Source organism: Trichinella spiralis (assembly GCF_000181795.1).
Source record: "Trichinella spiralis strain ISS 195 chromosome Unknown Scfld1, whole genome shotgun sequence".
Classification (NCBI taxonomy): Eukaryota; Metazoa; Nematoda; class Enoplea; order Trichinellida; family Trichinellidae; genus Trichinella; species Trichinella spiralis.
The window spans coordinates 3,107,764-3,135,011 of NW_003526940.1; the positions used below are offsets into that span (position 1 = coordinate 3,107,764).

General features: G+C 33.1%; 7 protein-coding genes across 7 annotated transcripts; 2 read left to right on the forward strand and 5 right to left on the reverse strand.

Annotated features, from left to right (window-relative positions):
• Nucleotides 1-2,023: 2,023 nt before the first annotated feature.
• Tsp_09092 (protein RER1) lies at nt 2,024-2,780 on the forward strand. Its single transcript, XM_003382201.1, has 5 exons — nt 2,024-2,128; nt 2,182-2,281; nt 2,338-2,422; nt 2,480-2,615; nt 2,685-2,780. The coding sequence occupies exons 1-5, from the start codon at nt 2,105-2,107 to the stop codon at nt 2,778-2,780; spliced, it is 441 nt and encodes a 146-aa protein (XP_003382249.1). The 5' UTR covers nt 2,024-2,104.
• A 1,501-nt stretch (nt 2,781-4,281) lies between these two features.
• Tsp_09093 (ETS factor) lies at nt 4,282-8,391 on the reverse strand. Its single transcript, XM_003382202.1, has 9 exons — nt 8,265-8,391; nt 7,023-7,091; nt 6,654-6,896; nt 6,154-6,222; nt 6,002-6,094; nt 5,805-5,897; nt 4,698-4,773; nt 4,493-4,612; nt 4,282-4,375 (listed from the first exon to the last, which is right to left on the reverse strand). The coding sequence occupies exons 1-9, from the start codon at nt 8,293-8,295 to the stop codon at nt 4,288-4,290; spliced, it is 882 nt and encodes a 293-aa protein (XP_003382250.1). The 5' UTR covers nt 8,296-8,391; the 3' UTR covers nt 4,282-4,287.
• A 2,902-nt stretch (nt 8,392-11,293) lies between these two features.
• Nucleotides 11,294-11,778, reverse strand: Tsp_09094 (conserved hypothetical protein). The gene is given in 2 exon segments (XM_003382203.1): nt 11,294-11,470; nt 11,485-11,778. 2 exon segments carry the CDS (start codon nt 11,776-11,778, stop codon nt 11,294-11,296), a joined length of 471 nt encoding a protein of 156 aa, XP_003382251.1.
• A 39-nt stretch (nt 11,779-11,817) lies between these two features.
• Tsp_09095 (conserved hypothetical protein) lies at nt 11,818-12,438 on the reverse strand. Its single transcript, XM_003382204.1, has 3 exons — nt 12,187-12,438; nt 12,117-12,159; nt 11,818-11,987 (listed from the first exon to the last, which is right to left on the reverse strand). Exons 1-3 carry the CDS (start codon nt 12,436-12,438, stop codon nt 11,818-11,820), a joined length of 465 nt encoding a protein of 154 aa, XP_003382252.1.
• Nucleotides 12,439-13,971: 1,533 nt separating this feature from the next.
• Tsp_09096 (Ras suppressor protein 1) lies at nt 13,972-15,098 on the reverse strand. Its single transcript, XM_003382205.1, has 4 exons — nt 15,005-15,098; nt 14,662-14,840; nt 14,156-14,270; nt 13,972-14,105 (listed from the first exon to the last, which is right to left on the reverse strand). The coding sequence occupies exons 1-4, from the start codon at nt 15,096-15,098 to the stop codon at nt 13,972-13,974; spliced, it is 522 nt and encodes a 173-aa protein (XP_003382253.1).
• A 744-nt stretch (nt 15,099-15,842) lies between these two features.
• On the forward strand, nt 15,843-23,384 carry Tsp_09097 (putative kinase domain protein). The gene is made up of 12 exons (XM_003382206.1): nt 15,843-16,063; nt 16,116-16,333; nt 16,938-17,359; nt 17,400-18,771; nt 18,839-19,069; nt 19,789-19,998; nt 20,565-20,741; nt 21,497-22,123; nt 22,225-22,379; nt 22,443-22,616; nt 22,884-22,995; nt 23,263-23,384. Exons 1-12 carry the CDS (start codon nt 15,843-15,845, stop codon nt 23,382-23,384), a joined length of 4,041 nt encoding a protein of 1,346 aa, XP_003382254.1.
• A 2,983-nt stretch (nt 23,385-26,367) lies between these two features.
• Tsp_09098 (piggyBac transposable element-derived protein 3) lies at nt 26,368-26,982 on the reverse strand. The gene is given in 2 exon segments (XM_003382207.1): nt 26,368-26,786; nt 26,805-26,982. 2 exon segments carry the CDS (start codon nt 26,980-26,982, stop codon nt 26,368-26,370), a joined length of 597 nt encoding a protein of 198 aa, XP_003382255.1.
• Between the last annotated feature and the right edge of the window lie 266 nt (nt 26,983-27,248).

A 27,248-nucleotide genomic window follows, 5' to 3' on the forward strand; every position in this document is an offset into this window, starting at 1 on the left:
GTGAATTCCGGCCGCAACGATTCTCCGTGAGGTTTTTTTCCTTCGTCTTCCGTTCTCTGGGGGCGTGGGACCTGAAGAACGATGCCTTGCTCCAATGGATAGGTGCTGTCTCCCAAAGGTTATTGTCGCTCATGCTAGATGCTAAAATGTTGGAACTTTCCCACGAATCTAATAATTATACCTCCACCTGTTAGACCTTCGCCCCAACTCCGGACCATATCTGCGATTGTGTAATACGACGGATTCCCATTTTTTATGTGATGATCTCCGTATTAAAGATCGCAATTCCACAATGGATAATTTGACCCGTGGACATGGCCTGATATTACAGCTAATCACAAAGGAAGGATTTGAATCAATGAGCAATTAGACAAGGAAAACCAATACGACAAAGACTTGACGGCCCAATAAAAGGAAAACCAATACGACAAAGATTTGACGGTCCAATAAAATAACGTGGTCAGCGACCAATAAGTGAACAGTGGGACCGAAGGCGAACATCCCGAAAAATACTTTTGTATTGTAAAAGTTTATGATGAAAATATTTTGACTAATAAAAAGTGAAATATTGCAGCCATTCACAGATGGAAATTATTAGCTAATGAAATGCTGAGCTGTGTACGCAAATGAATGGCATTTATATGGTATAGATGAACAAAGAACCCTTTGAACCAATCAATAGATTAAAAGATCGGGCCAATGGGAGAACGCAATCGAAAAAATTTCCCCTATTATAGTATCCCTAGAATTTTTATTTCATTTTTTAATTTTTATCAAAAGTAAGTTTTATTTTTAAGTGCGATATTTCATTATAATTTTTCTAAAAATATAATACAATATCAGGCTTCCTGCAATCAATAAAAAATTTCACATATGTTACTTGATTATTTTTTCATCTGTAAGATAATCATTTTTCTGATCAGAATTAGTGCGTTGTCTTTAATTTTGTCGTACGTTTTATATATTCTTCAGTTTGGAGCTCTGATGGAAGAAGAATCGATTGTCGATAAGCCACCATTTATCTTCCGTCTCTGCAAAACTATCTCTCAGGTGAATGAACAGGCTTAGCTTACGTGTACCATTTTTGTAAGGTCTTTTTATTTTATTTTCCTTTTAATGACTGATGAATGTATCACATTTTATTCTTGTATTAAACATTTATTTTTTGCGTACATTTTGTAATAAATCTTAAACTATTAAATTTTGTGTGTAATGTCCGTGTAATAGTGTTATTATTAAATATCAAAGTAGTGTGATTAATTTGTGAATTACGTTTTTTCAGTTTATAAATTTAAATAGGTAGTTTTCAGGAATAAAATTTTCATGTTCTCGATGTAAACCATATGAATAAATAAAAGTTTTATCATAACTGTGCTCTTTTATATGAAAATATTATTTTACTTAGACTGTTTGTGATCGCGTTACATGCAAGGCAATGTTTTATGATGAAACATTTACTCTTTTGTTTCATTTTTATAAAAAGCGGTTGAAATTCTTTGTATTTATTAATAATTATTGTTGAAGATCCTTTATTGAAAATTACAGCAGTGGGTGAACAGGACTAATGAAAAATTCCATATACATTTTGAATTTTGTATTTAAAGATTTAGAATATTATATATATATTTTTTGTTTATGATGTAGTATAATATGGAAATTAGATTCATAGTATAAGGTATTCTTTGAATTTTGAAGGATCTTATGTTATGATAACTTGGCGCAATTTGTATTTAAAGTTAATGCATGCTTATTCAACGTGCTACAGTAATTTATGTTAAAAGTTGCTCTAGGATATTTTGAAAAATTAATTTAAAAGTATCTGAATAATAGTTTATTATTATTATTATTAATTAAAGAAAAGTGATATCGTGCAGTTAACAAGAATGCGTTTTTTTGTATCGTTTGAAATGTGAAATGGGCATTTTCAGTAAATTAGCTATCTGTCTATCAAATTTGACTGTCTTTTTTCTAATTTTAAAGGCATTTTCCGATGATGAATATTAATATATTTTTTTTTATTTAGAGATATCAGTCTTTCCTTGATCACTGGACCCCGTACACTCTTGTTCGATGGATTTTTACGGTATTCCTTGGCTTTTTATACATGCTTAGGATAATCTACGTTCAAGTGAGTGAAAAATGATAATGCTTTTAGTTATGTAAAACAAGATTCAACTTTAGGGATATTACATTGTCACGTACGCATTAGGTATTTATTATTTGAACTTGCTCATTGCATTTTTGTCACCGAAAATAGATCCTGCGTTTGCTGCTGAAGAGGGTGAGTGATTGGGGGTTTTAATCCATAATATGACGAGGTGGAATTTGTTTTGCTAGAATTTGAAGATGGACCATCGCTTCCAACGAGTTCAAAAGAAGAATTCAGACCTTTCATGCGACGCTTGCCAGAATTTAAATTTTGGTAGTTTTTTTACCTAAGTCGATTGATTTATCCGTCGCTAAACATTTCGCAATATAGGCATGCTGCAACTAAAGCAGTTATTTTTGCGTTTTGTTGCACGTTTATTGAAGCGTTTGATATTCCAGTCTTTTGGCCAATACTGGTAGTCTATTTCATTATTTTGTTTTGCTTGACCATGAAACGTCAGATTAAGGTATGCTTGTTGGGTAGCAGTGCTAAAAAAGAATTTTTTTTTTGTTTAATACTGAAAGTATATTTGTAGCACATGATCAAATATCGTTACGTTCCGTTCTCTTTTGGGAAACCTAGACACACTGGCAAAGCGTCTCAAGGTGGCCAAGCTTTTCAAAGCAAGTAGTCTTCAGCTGTATTGCGTATTTTTGCATTGGTATGGCAGGAGGGAAAGCATCCGTAGTGAATTTTTCTAATTCGGCTTTATATATATATATATATATATATATGATTTTTTTACTGATTACATATGTTTATTTGTTTATTTTTTATTTTTGCTTATTAATGGGTTCGTTATTGGTGACTTATTTGGATAAAGGTGCAGTTATTTCGCTGTAGATTTTGTAATCTGCTATTCTGAAAGAATCATGTTTTGCATTTTACAAAAGCGTGCACGTTTTTTCTATCGATCAAAAACTTAAAATCAGCTCTTTTGAAATAATAACTTGCTTGTAATGATTATTACAAAATGATAGTTATTTCTGATGCTTACTTTATGTTTGCTTTGAATGCTTATTCAATAATAAACAGATTATTTTTTTGTAATTCAGATTTATCCCAACCGTTGCTTGATGAAGCCACATCACCCATTGCATCGACTGAGCCGTTGATTTCAGTTTCGGTGAATGAACGTTAACTATTTTGAAAAGCGAGATTATCGCCGATTGTTGTTCTTCGTAATTAATAATGGGTTTTATAAAACCAGTTTAATAAATAATGTTTTACTTGTTGTTTATTTATTTGTAATTGAATAAGTGTTATTATATGTGTGTCGTCGCGGATGATGGTGATATGAATTTTAACTTTTAAAACACATTTATCGCACTTTGACGCAAATGATGATATTTTTAAAGCGCACAAAATGCTGCCTATCTAAATTAATTGGAATTAAGCTGGAAATGAAAGAAACTAAATTAAATTAAATGAATAGACAGTTTTCGTGAAACTAATTATAAATATGTATATATATTGATAACTGTAAATATGTAATGTAAAAATTGTAATTCATATTCTGTAAAATAAGTACATACAGCAGCTGTTAATGTTTCGAATTGGTTGTATTTTTCATAAACGATAGATAGTAAGTACATCGTACTAATAATGTTGATTAAGAAACAGTTGACGACTATTTCTACCTGTGCAGTAATTGACATATGATCGTTTTAAAAAACATATATGAAAAGCAACAAAACAACCTGCGTAATGGGTAATTGATAAAGGAATAAAATAATTGTACTTTATATTGAATTTCTATTTATTCATAATAATTGCTACAACATTAAACAAATGAACAGTATCTCAGAGGATTTGTTCTGGATGAAAATGAAAATATTTCAACCGGTGAACAAGTTCAAAGTTGAAGAACTGACGTTGAATGATTTTTAAAAAGAAATTCAAATTATAAAAATAAATTAAAACAGCACATAAATGAAAAAAGTGTACAAAAGATGATATTGATCTGAAAACGAACTATCCGTTAAAGAATGTTGTAGTAAATTACAAAGACAATAAACAAATAAATCAGCAAGTACAAAAAAAACCCATATAAAACTGGAAACTTCCACAATTTCACACGTTGAAAAAATTCACCCGAAAATGCTGCTGTTTCAACTAAATGCTGTTCAACATTGATTTCATTTCCAATCTGCCGCGTTCGGACCAAATTTGTATACAAGTCGTCTGCCGCTCACCGGCAAAATGATCTTGCTATTGTAATAATACCTGAAAATCACATAACAATTACAAACTAAAAAAACTGCAACTTTGTGTGGGAAAAAATGCAAATGTCAAACAAGGCGGTGAGAAAATTCAAACAGCTAACTCTGCTCGTTCACCTACCTCATCGCTCGACTCAACTTTTCGTACGTCATACGAGAATTGTTCTTTTTCATTCCCCAAAGACGTGCCAGCTTTTCCGATTCCACAATTCGGAACACACCTTCTTCACGATTTTCCCAACTGAAAAAAAAATTCACATTTTTTAAATGCAAACAACAAACAGATATTATTCGTATAACAAGCTGAAACGCAGTAAAGCGAATACCGTAAGATGGACGGCATAGTTTCAGGATTTTTCAAAGCGTCTCGAATGAATTCCCAGAGCTTGTTACCGGCTTTAGCTATAAAAATTAACATATGATTTTGTCATTTTCAAAAACAAAAAAAAATTAAACCAACGACAACAAAATAACAACCAATTCATAGAGTATACAACTCGATACATATTCTATTTTGAACAGGTGAAATTAAATTTATGTTTGTTGTATGATGAAAAATTTCATTTTCGAAAAAAAATTGCGTTGAATCATACTGTAAAAAATATAAACAAAAAATGTGATCACTAAATTTTTTCAGCAAACTTCAGTTATATATATTTAAATTATTATTATTATTATTATTATTATTAGAAGAGAAAGAAAACTATCTTCAATACATCAAAATGTTGATCGTATTTCAAGGTATAACTGGAAGCAAGTTTAAAAAATGACTATTAAAGAATGAAACGCATATGAATAAAGCGGAGAATACAAAAAAAAGACGAGAAAGCGTTGTTAGAATGAAAATTTCCATGAATGACAACTAAATTTCTGATCAATGGATAAAATTTGATAATTAATAAATAAACAAAAACCAAAAAATTATTAAAAAAACTATAAATATTGAATAATAATCAAATGCGTGAAGAAAAATATGATTACTGTTGTGACTCATTGGAAAGAAAAAACAGAGAAAAATGTAGATGTAAATATGGAATAAAGAAATATTCATCCGCATTTCAGTGACGTCATTTTTAACGGACGAGCTAAAATCTGCTAACTAGGCTTAAATTCTTAGCAATATATTGTCTCCAAGGTTGACACGGAAGTAGTAAAGTAAACAATCATTCTTCACTTCCGCAAACGATAATGTAATAATAGAACAACAGATGAAAAATAAGTTTATAAAAAATGCAAACAAAAGGAAATAATAAAAATAAAAAGGCTTAAAAAGTATGTAAAGATAAAAAGAGCATCACAGTTTATTACTTCCGCAACTTGGAGATTAATGAAATAGAAAAACTTTAAAATTTAATGTTTGAATTTTTCGAACTGTTTATAAAAATATTTTAAAAATAAATATTATTAAAAATACAAAACAAACAGATACGTACGATGAGGACGTTTGTTGTTCTGAGCGTTGCTGCCTTCTTGGTTTGAATTCATCTTTCTCGACCCAGCCCATTTCCTTCCACTTCCTCGAACATCTGCAACAATTTCAAACATGTGGCAATGGGCGAGAAAAAGAAATGATTGTAAACATTTGCATATTTAAATTAACAATAAAATATTAAATTCCATTTTCAATTACTCGAAGAGACCGACTCGTCGGAGATGTTTGCCGTGTGCAAATCTAAAATGGAGCTGCGATTCGAACTGGGCAAAGAAAATTGTTCGTGGGAATCTGAAACAGAAATATTTTCCCACTTGGCAATAAACTTATCAAAAAAAAATATTAAATACTAGAGGTAGATTGTTCCATGAAAAAATTGCTGACGCCTGACGGCTGCTTATTAATACTGCTAGAATTTTCTAAAAAGTTCAAAAGAAATAACACGAATAAAATGTGAATCAACTGCGATAATATTACTATGCATTAATGATGACGATCTTGAACATCAATTTGTAAAATATTTTTTTAATAATAATAAACTGAATTACTTTTGTTGGAGCAACTGTTCAGCGTCATTTTAATGAATTTTCTAATAATACTTTGATAATTTTATAAATTTTCGTTGTTGTTATTTAGTTGTGCAGAAGTAATTAATTACATAATCAGTGAAAAGCGACATTACAAAAAAACAGCATAGAAATAATATTCCACTCACATCATTCATAATAATTGCAATAATAACTGCATTGTTAAACAATAATTCCTGTTTTTTTTTAAAAATAATTTAACGTCAAAATAAAATTATTATTATTTCATCATCAGATGAACATACTGAATAATGCAAATATACCTTCAATGATTTTTTGTAATTCTTCAAATAGAATTGAACCGAACGCTGGATCACGTTCAACGAAGTTTCCTTGATTCATCATTAATAAAATTGCTCCAGTACAACCAGAGAATCGATGCATATTCATCTCTTCAACTGGAACGTTGTACTTCCTGGCCACGTGTATCATCCATCCAATTACATCGTCAATTGCCCATTCCAATACTGGCTTTGTTCGAAAAGAGCCCAAATCAACTCGGTCCACTGTAAATAATAAAATTACGAAAAATACATATACATATATGTATATCATAAAAATATTGATAATAGGTTGAACAATATTTCAACAACAACAACAACAACATTATATTTCATTTTTTTAATATTCACCTTTCGGCAAAGATTTAAATTCAACGGTACAAGCGCTACGACGAAACATGTGCAATAATGGATTTATTTCTAAAAAACATGATCAAACAATCATCATTTCACAATACCCAATAAGAAAACAATCAACAAATAAAATGAGATTTTAAAAATGCAACTATTAAAAAATAAAAAAATAATTTTTAGACTAAAAAAATTTTATATAAATTGTTTTTAAAAAAAGTTACAATCGTTTGAATAGAGTATTATCAAGAAAGAAATTGTTTTTTTGCAAAATTGTATTTAAAGGATAAATACGTTATTGTGTTTATTAAAAATTAATATGTCAATTGTGCAATTTTTGAAACGTAACTGATGACGGCTTTCATTCATTTTTTTCAACATTCCAAATAAATTACTTTTAAATGTGCATAAAAAGCAATATTTCAATTTTCTTCAAAACATTAAAATAAAAAAAAAATCAAATAAAATGGAATGATGTTGAATAGAATGAAATTAATAACGTTTAAATGTCAATCTGAAATGATGAATATAAAAAATTAATGAATGAATGACTGAAATAAAAACGTTGATGATGACATGATGATGAAAAATTGAGCAACATGCAAAGATACACGTGTACACACACCCTCTACATATACATATACATATATATATGTGTGTCTGTGCAGATGTCAATATAAAATTTTGAGGTCAGAAAAATTTTTAAATTGATGCGAAATGAAACTTTATTTTTGATACAGTTTACCTTGAAAGGAAACGATTGCAATACAAGGCAGCGAATAAATTTTTCACAAGAAAACAACAGACTGTTGAAAATTCTAGCAGACAGAGAAAACTGCCAGTCAGTCAGTCGAAGAGAGACTGTGGCTGTGGCTGAATGCTGGCAAGTAAAATAAATATATTGGCCCGGTTGTGGGTAAACAAGAGTCGAGAGTTATTCAAAAACTGTTCCACAAGAAAGTGAGACCAATTTTCAACATCTCCCTCCTTTTGTACAGCTACTTCAACGATAAACAAATAAGCAAGCACAATTCAACAAACAAACAAACAAACAAACATGCAAAAATACAAAACTAGCTACAAAATTATTATAATTCAATTTTCTCCAATTCAGTCTCAAAATCTATTTTAAAAAACATGGTATTTGCAGTAGTTGCTTGTTTACAAATACAAAACAACAAACAAACAAACAGTTTTGTTAAAATTTGAAAGTTTTGCAAAAATTAGTAACAATTTTCGTACCACAAATTTCGCCTTCGTCCTTCACCTTCATCTTTTAAACTTGTAAATTACATTTGCAAAATCTGCTGCAAGAGAAGTTAAAAATAATTTTTGATGACACTTGTTCAAACCGCAATCTATCAAACCAACTATCAAAGGACTGAACTTCTTCTATCCACCAACTGCCAGCAAAACGTCCTACATATGTTTAACTGGAACGCAAGTTTGAAAAAAAATAATTTCTAAATCAAAACACTGGAACTGTAATTTTTTTTTAATTTTTTTAATATTGCCAAAAATTCATAACGTCTGTCATTTCTGTGAAATATGTTCATTTTATTATATGAAAAAAAATCTCAATAAAAAAATCCCCATTTTTATTATCAATATTTTTGAAATTGTTGAGTATGTGAAATTTTAATTTTTAACTTAGCGCTCATCATTTCTTCTGAGATTGAAGTACACAAGCGACGAAACAAACAACACTTATTCAATCAACGATATTTACATTTGTGATATGCTTAAATCGCATCGATGTGAAACCATACGGTTTTTTAACTTCGAAATAAATTTATACCTAATCATCAGTATCGCTCTGTCAATACTCGGGATCGTCAGCATGTGCTCAACTCTACCACTTCCGCTAATGAAAAAAATATCTTACTGAACAACACCATTGACCATTGGAGTGAAAATTTACACAAAACGGTTTACACTGAATAAGGTATAAAACTTCGTCGTCGTCAATATTCTTACTTAACCAAGTATCAAATTCATCAAATACAAAAGTGATAATCAATCTTGGAAAAAATATTTTTTCCCCTTAAAATCTTAAACTCATTGACAACACTGATGCTAATTCATGCTAACAAACTTGAATTGAAAACCCCTCTAGCAGCTGAGAACTATTTGTTAAATAAAATATAAATATTAAAAATCAATCCAGTCGTTAAATATATTTAATAATATCAAAAATAACTTGCATACAAGAAATAATAATAAAATTATATTACCTTTTTGAAATTAAAAAAATAATATTTCAAAAAAATATTAAAGAAAGTTATAACAATAGCAAACATTGCGTTTGGTATCTGAATGGTGCACCTCTAATTAATTAGAAAGGGATCTGTTAGCATCTGTCAATTTACAAATGAAATTGCATTCTCGCCGTGTAGCAAATAAAACTTTCTGCAATGCCGGCGGAGGCATTTTATTCAAAAATTCTGCATTTCAGCAATAATTATCAATATCACAACGAAAAGATGTTTACTGAACAGCCGACTGTCAGCAGCACATGCTACTATTAAAAGATAAAAAAACAAACTGAAAAACAATTTCTGCAAAAATGGACATCAAAAATATGCTTTGCATTTGTGTGCAAAATGCAAATGAATTCTCTTACCTCTGCACTTCGATAAAAAGTTAAAAAAATTATTTAATAACTTGGTTACCAATTGCGTAATGCTGCAAAAAGCGTATTTGCAACCGGAATTTACGAATTTAACGCTACCATATGATCGGCAGGTTCAAATTCAGCACACTTGAAGTTGCAAATCAATTTATCTGAAGAAAAATGATGGATTATGATTATTTATTTTTTGTCAATTCTGAAAATAAGAAAGTTATTGTGATCTTTGAGGTATGAGATGTTTCATGAACTTGGTAATTTTTATTCTACAGAAAAAGCATATTCATAATCGAATGTTATTTACAAAGCTGCATTTCTGTTTGAATTATCAAATGTATATTCTCTATATGGCTGAAAATTATATAGCTTCTTCTTCTGATATATCATTTACATTTATTTTGATTTCAATGAAGTATTTTAAGTTCTGTCACTTAATTAACTTCGACTGATGAGCATTATGCTTATTTTTCATAAAGTAGTTAATTGAAACAGCTTCACTAGTTATTTTTTTATAAAAAAACTAACCAACTTTGTGTAATTTTGACTGCGTATCCGCGTCATCTGAAACTAGTTAAACAACTTCTATTTCTCATATCCTCAGTATCGTGATATGGTAATCCATATTTTACTCTTTTTAATTTTTATATTTTATGGAAATCATTTCATTTCATTTCAAGCAACTTTAGTTTTTTAAGGCATTTGTTATCTTTTTACGTTTACGTACCTAACATACAATTATATTTGATAAGTTTAACTATTTTCATTTTAAGTAGCATGAACATTTTTATAGCTTTTTAATACTGTTTGACATTAATCATACAATTTAACTTTTTTTCTGGTTCGGTCGGATTTATTACTAGAAAAAGAATTCACATAGATGGCTGTAAATATTTTTCATTTATTATTAATGCACATGTGAATTTCTGAGATGTGAAAAAATTTCAAACTGAATCACAACTATTAACTGTTGACTATATTGTTTTTAACAGGATCTTAAAAGTCTTTATTGAATTGCCATTAGTATTTATTGAATTACACTTTAAATGTATAAAAACTACCTTAATATCTCTTGAATAATTTAAAATTATGAAGGAAAAAGATTTTCAATGTAAAATTCTTCCATTTTAATTAATTGTCAATAAACGTTACATTCACAGATGACTCGGATCCTACTACAATATCAATAATGCAAAGTAAGTATGATTGCACCGTATGATTACAGTATTCTTGACAAACACGTGATAATTGTTTCAGTTTGCGCCAAAGGAAAGTAGAATTTGAAGTCTCGTTTGAAGACAATTGAATTAGAATGACAGCTGATAAGCAGTAAATTGTAAACTTGTATTTCAATGTGAATTAATGTGCAAATTGAAATTTTGTTTAACCGTGCAGTATTTTCATTTGAAAATGCATTTTATTTTCGTTTTCAGTTGTCTGTTGTCAGCTTGTTGTTGTTGTTTATTAATTTTTGAAGCAGATGAATTGGAATTTTTGTAAATTTATTCAGCTTCTAAATGTTAGGTTTATTTAAAATGAATTTTATTTTTCACTGTTGCGTGAGTAAATTGTGCAATTGAAGACAAGATGTTGATTTGATAAATGTTGCTTTTTTCTTTTGAATCGTAATTTTCAACAGTGGTAATCAATTTGTTTCATGTTTCAGTTGTAAATTATCTTTCGTGTTGAATGTTTTACGCACCGACTGAACAGGATCACGATGACTTTGTTCATTTCTGTCAACTTTTGTCGAATCGAGTGGCGCAAGTAGTGATTCAATCCCGGCTTGGGAAAAAAATTCGAACCGAAATGTTAGCACCGTCTGGTAAGAATGACTGGTTCAATTTGAATATTCAAGAATGGCCTGAGGTGAACGAAGTGATGTGCAATTCGTTGGAAAATAAATATTTGCCAGAGTTGAAAAAGTTGAGCATTGTCATTTCGTTGAAAACGGTCGACGGCAGTTCGTTGATGCTGGAAATTTGGGAACTGTCTTACGACGCGAACAAAGTCGACTCCACGGTGAGCATAAGGAATAATTTGTATCACCGGATGGGTGTATTGTTGAGGTCGGTGATATGCGCCACCAGGCAAACGCCCGTTTACAAGCACTACGCTCGAAATCAGCATCCGGATGCGTTTATTCTTTGTTATCAAATTCGTGGCGATTCACCGTCGAAAGAGCTGCTTGGTGCAGATGCAAAGCATTACCACCTCGCTTGTCTTGGTTGTCCGTTTGGTACGATTCATTTGAATTTGTATTTTCGCATGAACATGGTTATTGAAACTGCTGATCCAGTGGTAAGTTGCTTTGTTTAACTTATTTTGAGCTGCAGGTTCTTTGAATTGATCAAATTTATCATGTTTCATGAATCGTTTAAATGATAATGTTCATTAACTTTAGTTATACTGTAATAAATGAGAATAAAGTCAAGTTTGTAAGAGGAAATGTTGAAATTTTCAGATACCGTCTCCGATGGAAAGATTGACAGCAGCTTCACATGGCGAGTTCTATTATAAAAAGAGTTTGAAAAATACACCCCATGATGTACCGTCGTATTCAACGGAATCGTACAGAACAGTGGCTGAAGCGATGCAACCAGCTGATCTTAATCGAAACGGTATTTGCATGAAAGAGAGTGACGACGACGACGAGGACGAGTACAAAGATGCGCTTTTGAATGATGATGGTTTGAACAAAAATCCTTTCCCACGGTCAGCAGCAGCTTGCAATGGTGAATTATATTTATTGATTGTCAAGTTCTGTTGTACAGTATGAATTTTGTCCATTTATACAGAAGATTCGAGATGGCCGAATTCGGAACCGAATTGTCCGAGAACGTTCACGCCGAGCGTGATGAGCAGCAGCGAGGGGAACGGCTTTTCGCCTCTACTGTTTGAGCCGTCGTTTCACAGCTTGTTGCACGACATGCAAATTGACCGTTTGTTGTTCGGCACGGATTTGGCGAACGGTCAGTTGACTGACCACGACCAACAACAGCAGGGTGGTTTGTTTGGCGGCATGCCGTCGCCGCCGCTGGTTGCGGTCGAAGATTACAGTCACTGGAAACAGGCGGAACAGTACGTCAACGAAAGCCAGCAACAACTCGTCCACTGTTTGGCGTCGGACTCGGAATCCGAAGACGCCGATGCCGACGCTGACCAGTGTCCGGCATTCGGCGGCCGGCATAACTTCGCCCAGCTCGACTATTTCTACAAGCAGTGCAAAAGCGCGCCGGCTAATTTGGGCTCGTTTGTCCGCTGCGTGCCGCGTACTTTTGTCGCGCGTCTGAACGCTGGTGGTGTGCTGCAGTCGAACTATGTTGCCAACAGCAGCGCCCTCAACTCCGGTGACCTACTTTCCCAGTTGACCTACTTTGACAGTTTGAAGGGGACGTTCGACGCTTTTGTCCACTCTTTACAGTGCGACGACGACGACGAAGAGCTGGATGAAGATGAGCTCTTAGATGGGACTGGTAGAAAAAAATAAAGCAGGCAGCAGTCGTCAGTGATAACTGGATAACAAATCATCTTGTTTGGAGCAAAGAGAATGTTTGTTTGTTTATCAGTATTAAAAATCTGGCTTACCAGATTTGTTGTTGTGAATTTATTCCGTTTTTTGTTATGTAAATAAGGAATAAAAACATCTAAAGTTTCAAATTGTGCTTTAATTCGTTCACTTTATGCTAATTACAAACATTTGCATCTATTCTTCTTACTTTCAATTGAACAGTTTTTTTGTCAATCTTCTTCTCTTTTTCGCAACGTTATCAAACAAAAGTAGCTAGCAAACCATTGCTTTTTGTTATGAATAAAAAAGGAAATGAAATTCTTATTTCAGCAGTGTTATAGTGATATAAATTTCGCTTCACATTTTCTACAGAACATCGTAAATGGAAAATTTTACTACATGTTATCGCCATCGACATTTAATAAATTATAAATGAACGTCGGTGACCAAATTCTGTTGAGCAAAATGGCTAATTAAATAGCAAATTCGAAAAAAATTCTCTCTATTATAAAAACAAGTAAATCTATTTCACTTCAAACTTTCTGCTGCTGTAATATTCCACATTCTGCTGGAAGCACATACTACACGTTAATTAATATGAATGGCTCGTTTCCAAATGAAGTAGTACATCGACAGCACTAGAAATCAAGTAACCTATTTGTTGTATATCAGTTGTTCATATTACTTCATTTTTTTGGTTTATCCGCCACCCTAGATGGCAACGGAGTTCCTGCAGCCAGGTGACGTCCATACAAACTATAAATAGTACGACTGATTTTTAAAAATAATGTTTAATTAATTTTATTAACTCACTATTTATAAGTTTCTGATCGGATATAATTCATAATCTGAGCTTCACCTTTTTGCAACTGATCAGCAATCGGTGCAACCCATGGATTGTTATCCAAACGTAACACCTGCTTGCTTCCGACAACATCCAATTGTCCTGAAAAAAATTTCAATCACAAAAAAATCAAGCACAAATTAATAATATACCTATTTCTGGTGGTAAAACTGTAAGTCGATTTCCTTGAATGTGCAGCTCTTTCAAACGAGACAATTCACCAATTTCCTTCGGTAAAAAGATTAAATTGTTATCGCGCAAAACTAGCTGAAATTAAATTCAATCAATTTTTTAAATCAAAACATCAAATTTTCCACTGCACTGTACAATTTGCAACTTTTTCAAATTACAAACTTCGGGCGACATGACTTCAAAATGATTATCACCAAGGTACAATGCTCTTAATGCTTCTGCATAGAGAAACGTTATGACAAAGGAAAAACAATTATTTGAACAAGCATGTGTCATTACCTAACATGAAGAAATTGCCAGGCAGACTCTTTTCATTTAAATTATTACAAGTTAAATCAAGTATTTCCAACGATTGAAAAGAACCAAAGCCACGTGGAAGAGTGCGTAAACGATTGCATCTAAATTGGAAAACTTTCTCAGCTTCCACTAAGCATCACTCATTCATTCAAGCGCTATTAAATGCTACCCTAAATTCAAAACACGCAATTTCGACAACGAAGATATTGACGTAGGAAGTTCCTAAAAGTTGTAAAAAGCAAATAAATGAAAAATATACATCCAACTGTGATAATTTTACTTCGATTCGATTATTCCAAAGCCATAACATTTCAAGTGCTGCTAACTCTGCAATGCTGGGTGGAACAACTGAAACACATTTTTAATAGAAACAAAGCAATAAAACTGATGCAAAAATTTTCGTCACCTGTGATTTTGTTATGACTTAGAGTGAGCCGAGTTATATTAGGATATGAAGCTAAATGATATTAATATTTTAAAAAATCAACGTCAAACATGAAATGTTCACTTACAAAGATGACCAACTTCACCAAAATTGCAAATTCCTTTTCCAACAAGATCAACCTCGGATTCGTTTTCCTTCCCATCTGTCTCTTTTCTAACCATTTTAAATTCTTTAAAAAAATTCACATTTAAAACTAAACAGATATGTGAACATAGCAAAATAGAATACTTAAACAAGATATTCGAAAACAATTAATTCGATGGTCAACTTAGCGAATTCATCAACAAGGATAAATAAATAAACTACAGTATGATAAAATTGATGCTGAAGAACAAATAAAATTATTACACAACAGTAAAAAATAACAATAAAATCAATAAATGAACTTTAAAACAAAAGTAATATTAAATTCATTAAAACATTTTAGTTTTAATTAAAGAAATAAAAAATAATACGTTTTTTCTTACAAGTTTAAAATTTTCATAATCAACTTTTAAAATCACTTCATCATACATCATCAATCATTAAGTTTCATTTTTTAGATAAGCTTCTATTTTTTTCATTAACTTGATTTTTACAGTAAATACAGTAAATGGTAGGTGGGATAAATGATTTATATTACTTACTTTTGGTCAGTGGTCTGTTTATTAAGTTTTTAACATATATGCTGCAGTTACGAAGAACGATTTAAGGTTCAAATGATTTATTTGTTTATTTAATTTATGGAATTTTGAATTAAGAAGCATTGTTTTCTCATCTTACTTTAGTTGCCTATTTATGTTGCTTTGTGAATGTTTGCAATATTTAATATATGTTGTTATGTTATATTTATTTAATGTTATTTAATAAATAATACATGTTATATTTATGTTATAGTATTTAATGGTTTTAATGTTCGAACCGAAATGTGGAAACCGATATTACTTGGCGTATTTGTACATTGCGTTCTACTTTATGCAGCCCTTGATATATTTTATTCATCACCTGTCATTCATGGAATGTCTCCACAAGGAGCCAGTTCTTCTCCACCTGCCAAGAGACTCGTATTTATTGTAGCTGATGGACTCCGAGCTGATGCTTTATTTTCCAAAAAGCGTTGTTTACAAAGAAATTCATTGTTTTTGCGGTATTAGTTTCACTTTAATTTCAACACTTTGAATGCAAGTTTTTCTTTTTAGACGAATGAGTCTCAGGGGTTCTTGGGGTTATTCACAATGTCGGGTGCCAACCGAATCACGCCCTGGTCATGTTGCTTTATTGTCCGGTATTTATGAGGACGTGAACGCTGTTACTCGTGGATGGCGTGAAAATCCGGTAGAATTTGATTCTGTTCTTAATCAGTCACGTTACACATGGGCTTGGGGAAGTCCAGATATAGTATCTCTATTTGTTAAAGGTAGCTGGCTCTTTACTTTTTTATAATTTTTTAAGAAATATTATATATTTTTAGGCAAATACGCATCTCACATTTTTGTCGACGCCTATGCATCACAAATGCAGCAGTTTTATCAAGACAGTTCACAGCTTGACGAATGGGTTTTTGATAAAGTTGAGGTAAATTATTTATTTAAAAGCTTTTTATAGTTGTTTTCTTATTTCTGTTTTGACTTATTGTTTTTCCAAGGTGTCTTAAATTGAGGACATGGAAAATTTTTTAAATGCGACTGAATCGCAGTAAAGTTATTTAATTGAACATTAAATGGCTATTTTTTAGTGATTCAACAGACTTATGCAATTGGCTTAATTTTTTATTTAAAAATAACAAAATAAATATTTTATTTTTATGAAATGAAATTTTGAACGTTGAAGAATAATTTTAAAAATGTAAGTAAAGTGTTTTTGATGTATTGATTTTCAAGTACAAATGAGACTATATTTTTGTTTGTCTGTTTTTTTTGATAAATATTGAAAATTGTATAGATTATTCAAAAATAAAGTAAACATTTACCGTCAAGTAATTTCCATATATTTGTAAATATGTGATTGTGAAGGTGTTTCAGTTTTGTTTCAGCATTTTTTGAACGACTCTTATTACAATTCAACACTTCGTTCTATGGTAATGGAGGAAAAAGTTGTATTTTTTTTGCACCTTCTTGGGATAGATGTAGCCGGACACAGTTACAAGCCTCATTCAGAAGAGTACGAAAAATCAATACTGCTTGTTGACAAAGGAATTGAAAAGCTTTATGAATTGTTTGAAAAGTTTTTCAACGATGAACAAACCGCCTACGTGTTCACGTCGGATCACGGTATGACCGACTGGGGATCGCATGGATCTGGTAGTTTGGATGAAATTTCTACACCTCTGATTGCGTGGGGCGCTGGTATTCGTACCACTACCGTGCCGAAGAATGTCCCACCCTGTTGGAATGATATTGACGAACAACACTGCAGAATAAATCAAGTAGTATTCTCCTGGCCGGTATTCTCATGAAGAAATTGCAAAATTTGTTTTATCTTAGGTGGATGTTGCACCTTTTCTGGCGTCGTTGATTGGCATCAATTTTCCGATGAATTCGGTGGGAATTTTGCCGTTGGATTTGTTGAACGTCTCGCAGAAAGCCGAGTCGTTGTTGATGTGGAATAATTTTAAGCAAATTTTGGATCAATTTTTGCTGCTGAGAAAGCGAAAAGTCGAAGCCTACTTTGAGATGTTTTTCAGAGAGTTCAACGATTTTAGCTTTGCTAAAATGGAAATGTTCGTCAAAACGGTCGAACAGTTACTTGTTCAGAAACGTTATTCGTACGTTGTTCATCTTTGCCAGAAGTGGATTCCGACCCTTTTGCGAGGCGTTGATTATTATCATCGATATGAGCAGCGATTTTTGTGCTTTTGCATAGTTTGCTGCTTCGTCACGTGGATAGCTTGTGCAGTTTCGTTCCTCTTCGCACGAGATGGTATAGTAAAGAACGATTTCACGTTTATGCACAGTTCTACAGTATACATTTATTTGATATTTTGCTTTTTTGCTTCAATTTTCTGGTTGAACTCATTTGCATTTTCATATTATCTTTATGCACTTTTGCCGTTTTATTTGTACAACGTCGCGACGACCGGCAAAACGAACATTAAGCTGCTGTTGAAATTGTCAAAAGTGAACATTTCATTCATGGTGGAAATTATTTTGACTGTAATTTTCGTTGAAATGCTGCTGGCATCGTTCTTTTTCAGAACATCCCTCGTCGTGTGCAACGCAATTTTAATGTTCTGGTCGGTGACAATCAGTCTGCGCGATTGGACAATTAAACTTTTCTGGATCGTTCTTTGCATGATAACTTCAATTTTTTTAAATTTACCCGTCGTCGGCCAAAGTCCATTTTATTCCATGGTCATCGGTTTCAGCTGTTTCATTACTTTGTTCTTCTCGTTGTTTAAGCTTTGCAACTGGAACAATAATTGCGCATCCATTCATCCATTGTGCATAGTGTTTCATCTGGCGTTGACGATTAATCTTTCACAAGCTACAACTGAGTTGGAAGAACCGCTTCCCTGGGCTTGTCGTTTGTGCAGTTGGATTCTGTTGATCAGTTCTCCTTTCATACCACTGACAACCAATACCAGAGTGATAGTGCGGCTGTTGACTGTTTGGTTTTCGATTTTATTACCGTTATCTTTGATGAGTGTCAGTTATGAACCGATATTTTTTTCATTCTATGCAATTCAACTCTGCTTGTGGATATGGATCGAGATGAATCTCGACCGCCATGGGCGGATGCTTTGTTTGCAAGATTTGAATTTCAAAGCTGAGTGCCAATTTTCCCAGTCCATTGCTTGCATGAGCGACATTCGGAAATCGGCAATTTTCATCTTCTTTTTATTGTTGGGATTTTTTGGTAAGTAAAATCCATATACAATTGTAAACATCTTTTTGGTTTTTGTTAATTTCAATTTAACCTTTAGGCACTGGTAATATTGCCAGCATTAACAGTTTTGATCCGAAATTTGTTATGCTTTTTGTCAGTGAATTTAGCCCATTTTTGATGGGTGCACTTTTGATGTTGAAAATTTTACTTCCGCTTTTGTTTGCTTGCTGTACATTGCGAGTGTTGGAATTGTTCACTTGTTCAAAGCTGAGCACCATCTATTGGTATGCAGTGGTCATTTGTGATCTTCTTGCTCTGGTATGGAAATGTGTTTCATGTGCCCGATTGTTATTACGGATTTAATTTAATTTAATTTAATTTAATTTTACTTTAGCAATTTTTCTTTCTTCTCAAAGATACGGGCAGTTGGTTAGAAATTGGTGAAAGCATCAGTCATTATGTGATTGCGATGACCTTGGTTGCGGTGGTAATGACTGTTTATCCATTAGCACGGTTTTTGACTAACTGCGAACTTTTTCCTCAGAAAGTTCACTTGCCCTGACACTTGATTAATTTTTCTCTCATACTTGTTTGTATGCGTATTGGAAAATGTTCGCAACAAGAAGTTATGATTGTATTTGCATATGTATGATTAAAAAAGAATAAAATGAAATTGTTTATTTTTTTTGAGACCAATTGATTTTATTATGCGTTGAGAAAATGCGAAAAGTTGTGCAATGGAAATTTAATACTGTTCAATATTTGTGATAATGGAAGAAAATTTGAGCTGAAATAATTTAAAGAAAAAATTCTTTCAAAATTTGATCTACGTTTGTCCTTGACTATACACATTCTACAGTAGGACAACTCTTCGATGGATGAAATAAGCTGGTGAAAAGGTTTCGTGAATGTTTCGGCGAGCTTTTTTTCCTCTTGTAAAAACATGGAATATTTAATTTGCTTGACAATTGTCTCGGTGTTCATTTCGGGTGAATTAATGAAGAAACGTCATTTTAAAGATTTTTTTTTATTTTCTTGTTTTTGCAGGGAATGTTGGAGCGGGCGAAGTTCGATGCAAGTTTTACATTTCGCCTCTGCTTCCTGCTCATTTGGACGTTAGAGAAGGTTTGCTCGGTGCTGGCAATGTCAGTTCGTCAAACAGCGACGAGCAGATCTGCTTTCCACAGTTCAGCCAGTGTATGACTATATGGCAATACTACCCTGGCAACGAAAACATCACAACAATTTCTCTCCAAGGTTGGTTGTTTTGTATGATTTTTTTATTGATTGATTGAAAAAATGTTTTTCTTAAAAAAATCATTATTCAATAATGCACATTAGTTGAAGTGTAATTTGGGAAAATGTTCATTTGTTTTTGTTTCGATTTTTATCGTTTTTAATTTTTTGTGAAAAATATTCGTTCGATTGTTTCGTTTCGATGCTGCTACATTTGCAAGCAAGCGAAGTTTGAATGAGAAAAATTGCAAACGCACACAACAGACGCTTACTTACTTTCACCACAGCATTGTTGTATCTTTGATTGAAATCTCAGACGTTCCGTTCACCTTGGTTGAAATTGGTTGTTGATCAGTTGAATTGAAAGAAAATATTTTTCTCATTCATCAATTTTGCAATAATTTATCACGGTCAATGATCAATTTGGCGCCTCGGGTAAGACTTTCTCAAATGACAACTGTTTAAACAAATGTGGCAAAATTTGTTGACCGTTGTTTTTCAACTTTGCAGCTGCTGTTGTTAAATTTAAATTTTTGAAAGCTTGGAAATAATTTATCTTTTTTTTTGCTGGAATTTATTCAATTCAGGCTGCTGGAAAAGCAATGATTACGACTGCGAACGGCACAGATGCATCGCCCATGCGGATATTAACACCGAATTTTTGACCCACAGTCGCTATTGTTGTTGTTCATCTTCACTTTGCAATGAAAATTATACGTACGAATTTATTGCCAAACGTCCATCAGAAACTCGATCCATCACCGGTATGTATGCTTAATTTTGTATTTTTCAGCTTTGTTGTGACTGATTTTCACCGAATGAATAGCTGAACTTTTGACCTTAATAGAACTTTGATTTAAAGCACATCTTATGCTGGTAATTTATGCAGTGGGAATTTAATTGAAAAAATAAAAAATAATAATAAGAAGAATAAGAAAGATCGAATAGAGTAAATTCTTTTTTTTTTCAATTTTGTTTGCAAAATGTATATTTTTCATAATTGAAAAAAAGAATATATTTTCAAAAATTTAATTTCGTTCGTTGAAGTTTTTTTGGTGTTGTGTTTTCGACAAATTTATGTAATTTATAAGTTGTTTAAAATTGGAAAAAGAAAAGAACAAACTTCGAGAAATTGTTGTTCAAATTGGAATTATTTATTAATGGCATCAGTATTTTGACAGGTGAAGGTTGAAAATATATTTTTAAAATATTATCTATGTCAAAGTTAGTGGAAAAAGTATTTTTCATCATCATTATTATATAAATGAAGTGAAGCTAGAAGAAATAATAATAATAATAATGACATCTTTTGCATCTATTTATATTTTATTTAAAAAAAGTCTTTCATGTTTGATCACAATGTAAACTTATTTTTCTTTTCTGTTGTAAAATGGATTTATAATTACACAAATCATACAACTGTTTAAAAAAATGCCAAATATTGTTGGAAAGAATGGAATGGTGAAAAATGCAGTTGTTATCATCATCAGTTTTTTGTAATGGGATTGAAATTTTCCAGATGAAAACAACGGTGTCAAAGAGTTTACAATTTCGATTAGCATATTTGTGCTGTTCATCGTCGTCGCGTTGGTCGCGTTGGTCTATTTGATCGTTCGATTGTGCTTCAGTTCGGGTTCGTTGTTCACCGTTTGCACCAAACACTGTTTGGGCAAAAGGCAGTTGTTGTTGTTCAACGGCAAAACTGGGGCCGGCTTGGACGAACACCAGGACGTGAACCCGGCCGACATTTGCCTGTTCCACGTGCTCTGCACCGGTCGGTACAGTACCACTTGGTTGGCATCGTTCGGCGGTCGCCACGTGGCGGTCAAAATGTACGTCGACGAGGCCGCGTCCAGTTATGCTAACGAATTGGCCGTATTCAAATTGCCGTTGATGAATCACGACAATTTGGTCAATTTCTATTGTTGTTCCTCCTCCTCTTCTGGTGGCAATACCGGTGCCAACAAGGATGTGAACAATCATCATCCAGGTCTGGGCAAGTACTGGTTAGTTACTGGTTACGAAGCCGGCGGCACGTTGACTGAATTTCTCAACGTGAACAAACTTTCTTGGATTGAAATGTGCCGCATGGCTGCTTCGGTAACCAGGGGTTTGGCGCATTTGCATTCTGAGTTGAAATCTGGAGGTGAGATGAGTGTTTTTTCTTTTTAATATTTCTATTTGTTTTCTAGCAAAATTCATTTCTTTGAAAAGATCAATAAATAAATTGTGTAATTTTTTAATCAGGCTTAGTGAAACCAGCTATTGCGCATCGGGATGTGAAGAGTGGAAATGTGCTTGTTAAAAGCAACGGCGAATGTTGTTTGTGCGATTTCGGTTTTGCCATCGTTTTGGACAAAACTGCTCTTTGCAAAAATGGAATTTGTGCATCGTTGACTGAGGTTGAATTGAATTTTTAAATTAAATTAAATTAAATTTGGCATCTTAGTTTTTTTTTGATTCAGGTTGGAACTTTCCGTTATATGGCACCCGAATTGTTGGAAGGAGCGGCGAATTTGCGCGATCCAGAGACAACGTTGAAGCAGGTCGACGTGTACGCTTTGGGACTTGTTCTTTGGGAAATCGTTTCCAGATGTCAGCACGTCTACATGATGAGTCGTATGAGATACAGATCATACGTGTATTTTATTTTAATAATTTTTAATAAAATTAATTTCCACTCGCAGATCAATCAGTTCCGGAATATATTCTTCCATTTGGTGACGAAGTGCCCGCATGTCCGTCTTTGGAAACGATGCAACTTGTAGTTTGCAAGAAAAAGCATCGTCCACTGTTCGCACCGGCCATGTATCAAACTACTCACGGAGTAAGATAGAAAAACATATCTTATATTATTTGTGATGATCATTTTATTGAAAAATAATAAAATTTTGTTTTCTTTTCAGCCGTTGAAAAGTCTTCGAGAATTGATCGAAGATTGTTGGGATCAAGATTGCGAAGCTCGAATTTCTTCACTGTGTGCCGAAGAACGATTCAACGAACTAATTTACGCTTATGGTAAGTTTTGAATTGATTGTTGTTCGTTCTTTTTGATTTTTAATTAAAAAAAAACAGAATTTTTTTTTTCAAAAATTTCAAATTATTTTTAGACAATACAACAGAAGCGGAATTTATTGATAATTATCAACCTTTGAAAATTAAACAACAAAACAACGCTGTTGCTGGAGAAGAAGAAGAAGATGATGATGATGATGAAGATGAAGATCTAGTAGTCGATGGTGATGATGGAGAAACGGAATTTTTGATTAATAATGGTCAAATCAGCATGCCGGATAGTGCTGTTGGAAGTGGTTCATCGGATTCGAATGGTCAATTTTATTACCGAGGCAATTCGTCGTCGGACACCAATCGCACCGATACTTCTGGCTTCATCAGTGTCGGCTTGACGACTAGCAGCTGCAGCAGCAGCAGCGATCGCGGCCGAAGCTACAACTCGTCTTCAGGTAATGATGATGATTTTCAGCTTTATTTTATTTTTTTTTCAATTTATTACAATTGCACACAGGATATCAGACGAACACGTCGGATTCGTTGATGCGCAGTGATGATGCTGATCCGAAGGGACAATTGAGCCAAAAGAAAAAGAATCCAGGCTACGATGAATTGCATTCAAATTTGAAGCAATACAAAAAAATCTGTACTGCCAACGGCGACGATTTCGACGACGACATCTCTTTGCCAAATTTATCACTGTCCATTAAATCTCTCCATTACAACAACAGCAGCAACAACAACAACAACAATCATCCAATGAGAAGGAATGATTTATATCCGCTGTTGTTGGTGAAAAGTGCCACTTCGGGCACCAGTAGTGGAACAGCGACTACCAATCCGTGCAATTTGACGACGATTGATCAAGTTTTAAAAAGCCAAATTTATGATCAGTTGAAAATGAAAGTCGAAGACGATTCGTCGACAGACACCGGCTGCATGAGCACTACAACGCAACTTTCTACCGAAGGTACAACTTCCTCTTCTTCTTCATCTGCTGCTGCTTCTGCTTCTAATTCTGCTTCTTCTTCATCGGATGATCGTAGTCGACTCGAAGAAGCAGAAGATTCAGTTTTTGTTCAAGCATTGTACAAAAAGCCTTCCGCAAAAGATGACGACACTCTGCCCAACTTTTGCTCCTCTTCTTACAACATAGTTTAAAGTATTATTATTCCTATATATTATATTATTACTGAATAGTGCTTTGTTTTTTTTATTGGTTTTTATTTATTTATTTATTTACTTTATTTTATTTGTTTGTTTTTCTCTTTTATTAGTTATACATTTGTAGGTGTGTGTGTGTGTGTGTATATGTATGGGTGCGCTTCGAAATTATATGCTATCGCTTGCTGCTGTTCTCGTTGTTGTTGCTGCTGTTGCTGTTGTTCACTGACATTTATTATTATTGTACTGCGTTTGATACGATGAAATTTTCTTTTTTTAATTATTATTCTTTTTAAAAATATTTCTTTTTATTTCTTTTCACGAAAGTTGTCTGTTTTTCTTTTTTTTATTTTTGTCAAAATGTCACGGGATAAAATTGTTATTTATATGCATGTTCTTTCTATTTTTTACATTTATTTATTTTTGAATTATTGCTTAGCCGAGTGAGTGATCAGTTTGTTCTTTATTTATATAAATGTATTTATTCCTACATGTAGCAGTCATGCACGTTGCTATTTTCTTTTTTTTTTTTTCTCTCTCTCTCTCTCTATATATATATATATATATATATATATATATAATATACAATACGTGAAGTGAAATTTCCACTTGAAATTATTGCTTATTTGCATATTAGATGCATATTTTTTAAAGTATTTATTTTGTGTTCGGCAATAATATGAAATTCAACATTATTGTTCAGTTGAATGAAATTCGAACAGGTATAATTTGTGTTTGTCGTCTGTCAGATGCTTCTCTCTCCCTTTCTCTCAGACGTGGAAAAAAGTAATTAATCCACTAATTCAGTTTGAATTTTTATAAATTTTGTTTTCCTTTTCTACTAGAAAATATATTAATGAAAGTTTTATTCGAAATGTTGTTTTATTCTTTTTTTTCATTTTCATTTAAATAAAAGTATGAATATAAATTGCAGTAAAAATTTCAAATCAATAAAAGAAATTAACTTTTATTGTCAATGATTGCAATTTCACTCGCAGTTTTGCTGCTAAACAGAGCACTGTTGGTTGACTTTGGTAGCGAAGTGTACTTTTTTTTCTTGTAATTGACTTTTGATCCTCGAAATTGTCATTGATACCTAGTCGAATAGACGACCAACCAACATTATCTCATTTTACTTTTAATTGAGATTAATCTAGATCAATTAATTAATATACATACAGCGCGATTTATTTGAATAACACACTTTGTCTGGCATGCGTACACACACCACACAAAGCAGGCATACGGTAAGTAGGGACTATGAATAGCGGTGTTCAATTTTATTGGCATTTTTTATTTCATTGTATGACAGCATTTGTGAATACGATAGTAGTTTTTTTTTCTTGTTTCAAAACAAGATTTTGACAATTTGCCGACAATGAATCGTCGTACAAAATCTCATTTATCAGCGACCAGAGCTGTCAGTGGTCTCAAACGATTCAGTTAACCGTTTAGTGACTGAATTGTGATCCAGTTGGAATGGATACTTAATTTTGCAGCCATTAAGTCCTTGAGTGTTAGTTAAGATATAAATGAAAAATGGTTATGAAAAAATAATTAGAAGGTTGTTTTTTATCACGTTCTTATGTGGGAACATTGGAGACTACGGTGTCTACATGAAACCAGTATACGGTGTTTATTTCTACAGTACATCACTTCTGAATAGTAAACATAGTGGAAAAAAACAGTTACACAATAGTATTAAGATATCTTAGATATAAGTCACAGTTACTGATGATATAATGGGAAGCATATCTGATGCAGCCGTTTGCCACACTGTAAACACTGATTTCTACAGTTTTTTTTACAAACTGCGCATCGACCCTTCGTACTTGACTGCAAAAAATGTCCACGTGACCTTCGCAAACTGTGTGGCAAGTGGATATGTGGCCCAGGCCTTGAGATCGGTAGGGGCCTTGCTCGAAGGAGATGAACTGTAATATCCCTTCTAAATGCCAAATGTGCCATCGCTGATCTGTCAGCGTCGTGCAGTTCACAATGAAGTCGCCAAGCAGCAACCACTGCTACGTTTTGGGCATTATTTAAAAGGTTCCACCACCATTTTCTTGATCTTATTTTTGGTCTATAACTGTACAAAAGCATATCCATTGTGTCCACCCCATCCATGCTTTCGTCAATCGACAGTTTCTCTTGAAAAACGCCGAACTGCAGCAACTTTTGGTTCAAGTTCATAAAGAGGTTTAATCTTTCCCATCAAATCATCTTTTTTAATTTTGAATTATTCACTAGATGAAAGTAACGTTTAACATTCTTGAACTCATTCCTTGCCATCACACGTGGCACAATGGATACGCATACATCATCCGCCGTACTCCAAAAGTGGTTCTCATTTGGAACCGAATGATAGCCACTCAACAAAATCAGGCCAAAGAACTGCATAAGAGCATATATCTGGCTTTTATTCGCAAAGTCTTCAATTTTTTCTACTGGAAGTATTTTATGAAAAAGTTCTGTAGGACTCAGTGGAATCAGTTCAGAAGCTGTTTCATGCAATGCAAGTGGCTTTTCTTTACCCAAATCTGACGAGAAACATGTTTTTCTTTTCCACGATGTCTTCTCTACAGGCAATGTATCAATGGATTCAGAATCTGATTCGTAATCATCATGCATAACTGTAACGTCTCACTCACCGCAGACATCTTCTGGTGTCACTTCGTCCAGATTATTTTCGTCCACATGTTCTTCATCAGTGATATTGCCATTTTCCGTGGGTGGTAGCTGGCATATTTCTGCCGTTGATTGCATTTCTTCAGGAAAAGATTCAATAGAATCCATAGCACTCTCCAAAGTCACAAACCGTCTCGACATGGCTCACGATTAGTTCAAATGAGGTAAGAGGTAGATGCTAAGTTAGAAATGGTAGTCAACTGCTGTTAAATAACAGCCATTCATTGCCACCTGACGGGTTCTTATCATATGCATGAGACACCGGGACAGTTGGCCGGATGGGATGGTGGATTCCGGGACAAATTTTCACGGTCTAATTTTACTGGTCGTTGAACTCGCTATTTCATTGGACCTTCAATTTGTCGTCTTATTAATATTTCCGTATCTAATTGCTCATTGAATCAAAC